The 6000-nt window shown below is 38.1% G+C and overlaps 1 protein-coding gene across 4 annotated transcripts in view; it reads left to right on the forward strand.

Moving 5' to 3' along the window:
- The window catches only part of SMURF2 (SMAD specific E3 ubiquitin protein ligase 2), a 99071-nt gene extending 93404 nt beyond the window's left edge, over nucleotides 1-5667 (forward strand). For 2 of the 4 annotated variants that reach the window (XM_036339936.1, XM_036339939.1), the window contains 4 exons: nucleotides 1182-1326; nucleotides 3253-3454; nucleotides 4715-4790; nucleotides 5089-5667. In XM_036339936.1, the coding sequence (XP_036195829.1) occupies nucleotides 1182-1326; nucleotides 3253-3454; nucleotides 4715-4790; nucleotides 5089-5188 (523 nt within the window). In that variant the 3' untranslated portion in view covers nucleotides 5189-5667. The remainder of the gene's footprint in view (nucleotides 1-1181; nucleotides 1327-3252; nucleotides 3455-4714; nucleotides 4791-5088) is intronic. The other 2 variants (XM_036339938.1, XM_036339940.1) reach the window with 1 other exon arrangement.
- The last annotated feature ends 333 nt before the right edge of the window (nucleotides 5668-6000 follow it).

Here is a 6000-nt window from a genome sequence, read left to right on the forward strand (position 1 = left end):
AATGTTTTTAGAGGAGAATGATTAAATACATATATTTGGCAGAATAGTATGTGGATTTTTAAAAGGAAGAGAGACTCTGTATAAGCTGTCAGATTTAAAAAGCAAGTCTTAGAAAAATTATCTAGGGACATTCTGTGTTTTATAATTATATGGAAGATGTTCAGAAAGGCTGTTCACCAAAGTGTTTGGGATGAGGGAGTAGAGGTGCCGGGCCTGGGAGGAGAGAAGGAAAAGAGAGTAAAATAATGGACTTTCAGCTTTTACTCTGTCTCCACAGTTAGGGGTTTTGTTTTTTTTCTTTACCTAACAAGCATTTATTATATTTCTAATTAAAAAATGAAAGAATGGATGGGCATTTCCTGAATTTGTTGTGCGTCACTTCCAGGACCTGGTGTGGACTGCTCAGCCCCTGGCCGTGTTTATAGTGCTTAGTAATATCCCTCATCCAGTAGAGTTTTGAGACAAAGAAAACCTTTTTGCAGATGAGCAGTTTTGGTGTCCCCTTAACCAAACACACAAAAATAAGGTCCCCCAAAGGATATAATGTTAAGTAACTTATTTCTTAAAGTAGAGAACTATTTCTCCAAATTTGGGAAAGGATATGTTGACAAACTTGGAAGATGAATAGTTCTGAGATGTGTGAGATGGAGAGGTTTTCCTGGGTAGATTTTTTAAAAAGCAATTCACTTATAAAATTACAAGTCAAAAGCATAAGAAAAGCTACACAGTGGATGTAGTGTACTTTTTGTTGGTAAATTACATCTTCTGGGGGTTTTAAAGCCTCCAGGGAACAATGAATATTTAACTAAAAAGTGCTTACTATTGGCTTTTACTATTTCTCCTCCTTCTCTTTACCTCTTCCCTCATCTACTGCTCCCAAAATATAAACAAAACACCTAACATATTCAGACCATATTTTCAAGTGAAACCAGAAAAATAGTGATTTTTGTTGAATGGGCTCTTGTCTATGGCTTTTGGCTAGAAGTTCTGAAGGAAGTTTCATCCAGATTGTGACTTCAGACCCATCCGAGCTCCAGCCAACTTCCAGTTTACTCGGAATTTCTCTGATGGGAAGAGTTGCTTTGTTGATGCAGCTTTTGTTAGTGGAAGGTTGCCACCTTGTAATGTTGCTAAAGTAGAGATTCATCATAATGACCAAATCTGAACATATTGGATCATAGGAAACCCCCGCCCCATGTTTCTAGGCTCTATGTGAACTGGAGGTTTTTACGAGGCATCGAGGCTCAGTTCCTGGCTCTGCAGAAAGGATTTAATGAAGTCATTCCACAGCATCTGCTGAAGACATTTGATGAGAAGGAGTTAGAGGTCAGTATATTAATGTCATGACATCATCTAGTGTAGCAAGGAAAGGTTAGGAATTTTCTCTTAGTTTCAGAGGAAAGTTGTATTTCTGGCACTTTTGAAGTTTCATGGTGCAGGACTGTGAGCACTCTTATTCATAGGAAGTCCATCTTGCTGTGGAATTTCTACAAATGAGCAATCTCCCTTATATTGTGGACATTTTTTTTTCCATATTATTTGTTCTTGTTTTCAACAGATTTCATGTCTTATGTGTAACTTCTTCCAATGTTGTTTTCTATTGAAATTTATTTGGAATGAAATCCTAAGTTCAGTCGGTTTACACAGAGCTTTGCAAGAAGGCATTTGGTAAACAAGATCATAGAGGAAATAATTAAAACACTTAGGATAAACTGTGTCTAAACATCCCCAGTCTCTTTGGAAATATTCATTATTAACAGTAGCAGTAGTAAAGTTAACTTTTTTTTTTTTTGGTTTTGTTTTCTTTTAAAGCTGGTCCTTAAAGCACCTTAGGTCTGGTTTTTTAAGTAAGACCTTTAACAAATACATCTGAATTTTCATTGAACTACTTTGTAAAAAAAATCGAGGTTTTATTCTACCAGAGGTTCCAAATTTAACTATGGAGAGCATAAATATTCAAAGTCTACATGATTTATTAATTAACCTCAGTGTCTTTAAAACTAAATCTGTTAACAAACCTGTTAGTAAACAAGTCTAAAAATGGATTTGACTCAGTACCATCCCCTTTCCTCTTTGTGATTGAACTGCTTAACAGTGAATGGTCAAGAGGAGGAAGAAAACAGTATTGACAATAAAGCTGAAATACAATGCATTTTCATTAGTTCATACAATGAATGAGGAATTTGGCCTTATAATTACCACTTCTGAAGAAAAGAATTTAGGAGTTACCTTTTTGGTATAAATACTTCTGTGATCCTATTTGGATAGCCACTTCCCTCTTCAGTGTGGCTGTGGCTCCATAATCCTCGGAACCCTATAGAAGCTTTGTTGGAGATTTTACTCAATAGAGATAGGGTTTATTATATAGCTTCTGCTGCTAATGAAATTAAAAATTTTTATATATTTTACAAAAATATATAATTTATTTTAGTGTTATACTGGGTTAATAGAATGATAGGATTTGCAAGTTATGTTTTACACTACACACGATCCTAATTCACTGTTAGAAACACGTTACTGAGATGAGCTAGCATTGGACCCGAAGGACCCTAAGTATAAATAGCATTTAGGTGATGTTGATGGCGTTCACCTCCACTGACCCTGCATCAGGACGCCACACAGAGTACTAGATCAGTGCTTTTATGTATTTTGTACTTTGATACAATTGTGAGATTATCAAACATATTGCATCACTTTTTCAACACATTTCTTGAGTTCCTGTATGCCACGGGTTGCTGTCAAGGATGCAGTAAAATAGATGTTACTGCCATAGGGAACTAATTACTGGCCAAGGGATGTACTGAATTGTTCAGAATCCCCAAGCTAGTAAGTGTTGAAACTAGAATATGATGCAGGTCTTAAGGAAGGCACATATAAATTGTATTTACTTGTGGAGTCTAGTTTCTGTCCATTAAAATAAAAAAAGTAGAATTATGTGAAATTATAGAACTTCATCTTGCCGAATCACTCACAGGGATGGTTCTCAGACTCTGGGTGGGTAATCTGAAAGTGAATATAGAGCTTTTTAAAACACAGCTTCTGAGTATCACCCCAATCCACAGAATTAAAATCTCTGCACATAGGACCTGGTGTGTGTATTTTGAAAAACTTTCAAGATGATTCTGGTGTGTACCCTCGAATTTAAGAATCACCCTAGGAGAGCCAACACTACAAATCTGAAGTTCTGTTTTGAGGAATTTTTGGCTTAATTTGGGTTTCCGTTGGCTCATGCTTTGTGCAATATTTTAACAGCTCATTATTTGTGGACTTGGAAAGATAGATGTTAACGACTGGAAGGTCAACACCCGGTTGAAACACTGCACACCGGACAGCAACGTGGTCAAGTGGTTCTGGAAAGCCGTGGAGTTTTTTGATGAAGAGCAGCGAGCACGGTTGCTTCAGTTTGTGACGGGATCGTCTCGAGTGCCTCTGCAGGGCTTCAAAGCTTTACAAGGTAGTCGGCCAGAGGGCCCAGCTTGTCCCCACACGATTTGGGGAGGGGTCTGTATTTGGGTTATCTAGCTGGTTTACAACCAGGTGCTTATCAATAGATTCTCTTTTCACCCTCTTTCTGATCTGTAACTCTCACATCTTGATCCCTTCTTCTCCTTCTTTCTCTTTTTTCCCCTCCCAAGAGCTTTTTCTGCTGGGGTTCTCTGTGATTGTAGTGAGTGCCGCACGCTCGATTGTGTGTGGTGATGCTCTGCCTTTCCATGCCCCTTGCTTTCGATTCTGCTGCACATTCCTGTGGGGAAAGTCTGTCCACTGCCATCTCCACATCTCAGCCTGGCAGAACGTTTACCCCCACACCTCCCCTGGGTGCCTCTCCCCTCTCCTTTTTCATCCTTTAACAGAAAGAGGCAGCATGAGTTGTGGAAGCCATTTGTTGGGTCAGCGCATGTGCATTGCATGGCATCAGCCTGTTTATTTACAACCATATTCAGTGTTAAAGCATAGTTTTCTGTGGAATAGCTGCTTGCTTTTTGGATGAGTTGGTAATATTGCTAATGACTGGACGATGGCGCTTCACTGGATGGCAGTGCTTTATCTTTGAAGCTCTTCATTTTCCAAGTTGCTGCTGCTGGTGATGACTGAGGATATACAAAGCCAGACAGTACATGCTCCTACAGTGTTGCCCACAGCGCAGTGTCAGAAGTCCCTGGGGAAAGCATACTCGGAGTTGTGTGACAGTCCCTACTTGGAGAACTCATCCTTATCAGACTGCCCATAAAGTGAAGTTGTATTTCTACATATATTTGTATGGGCTGTCTTATGTTAACAAATTTATTCTGTAGACTGCTGATTTTTTACTCTCAGCCAAGTCTGAGCCATTAAAACCTAAATTTGCATTTAGGCCATCATCTTTCTGAATGGTGTATATTTAATCGTGGATTTGCCCATTTACTTTTCTTCTCATGCTTTTGGGACATTGATATCCTATATAAGAAAGAAGTTGGCAGAGGATTTCAATCCTGAACTTTTTCTCAAATTTGAAATGCTAGGATATTAAGGAATCCAGCCTATCCAAGGTCAATTCCAGCTTTCAAACCCAGATTCTTTTCCTGGGAAAAGAATTTTTTTTGGCAGCTTGTGTGGAGTCACCAGTTTTCCTCTATCCCTAGACCCTGTGGTTTATGTACCAGTTTCATCCTGATGTTTTAGAGATGAGTACAGGCACCTGCAGTGAACTGACCCATGTTTACTCCTTTGGCAGGTGCTGCAGGCCCACGACTCTTTACCATCCACCAGATTGATGCCTGCACTAACAACCTGCCCAAAGCCCACACGTGGTGAGTTATTTTTGTAGCTTTCCCCTCTTATTCCATGTGTGTTGTAGTTTTAAACAGGTAGCTTTTCATTTATTGTTCTTACTATTAAATGGACCTTTAAAAGGAATGATAAGCAACTCTGAGTGATTTAAGATTATTCTGACATTGGTAGGAACACCCACAAGTGGTAATCTCTGCTCTACAGAAATATAACCTTATTCCTTTACTTCTCTGTGTGACACAAAGAGCGATGTGGCTATTGGAGGCTGGTTTGCTTATCTTGAAGGAACTGTGTTAAATCTGATGTGCTTATTTACAGCTTCAATCGAATCGACATTCCACCCTATGAGAGCTATGAAAAGTTATATGAGAAGCTGCTAACAGCCATCGAAGAAACGTGTGGATTTGCTGTGGAATGACAGACTTCAAGGTTCTACCCAGGACTATTTATGCTCGACAGCCTCCTCTCAGCAGTGTCAAGGAATGCTGAAATACAGGAACATGCCTCTCTCCCTTTTTTAAATTTTAGGACACTGTGAGGGGAAAGGACAATTTTGAAATTCCTTTTCAAGGAAAAAAACAGGTCTTTATGCATTGCCATGAGGCCGCATTCAGCTGCTATTTAAAATTAATATCTTGAACCTAAAGAATGCTGACTTTTCCTACATTTCCAGAGTTAGGCAGTATTCTACACTTAAAGACTACTACTATTTTTATAAAAGGTAACCTATTCACATCGCTTCACAGATTTCAAGTCTCAGACATCAAGACAACTTCAGCAGGCGGTACAAGTCACATTTCATTTTGATTGAATACATGATTTTGAACAGCTCCTGTACTTGCTCTTTGTAAAAAAATGAAATAAAATTATTTTGAATTATTCTACCTTTGTAAACAATTGGCTAAAAGAATCATTGTCTTTAAAAAAGTAAGCCATTTACACGTTTAATTACATTTTTCTATAGCAAAGCATTATATTTTAAAAGCATTATATGTTTCAATCTAGCCTAGGTGAGTCTTTTTTATATTTTTTCAAGTACAAATTACCTGGAATGCAGCTATATAATTTTGGTTGTCAAATTCCTAATGCAACCATTTAGTCTAAACTTAGTAGCTTATTTGCTACATAAGATGCTTTCAGGGGCTCCCTATTTTTAAGAGACTTTAAAAACAAATCCTAATTTTTTATCTTGAATCAATATGACCAGGTGTTTTGGATTTTACTTTTCAC

The sequence above is a fragment of the Myotis myotis genome, unplaced genomic scaffold (genome assembly GCF_014108235.1).
Source record: "Myotis myotis isolate mMyoMyo1 unplaced genomic scaffold, mMyoMyo1.p scaffold_m19_p_17, whole genome shotgun sequence".
Lineage (NCBI taxonomy): Eukaryota > Metazoa > Chordata > Mammalia > Chiroptera > Vespertilionidae > Myotis > Myotis myotis.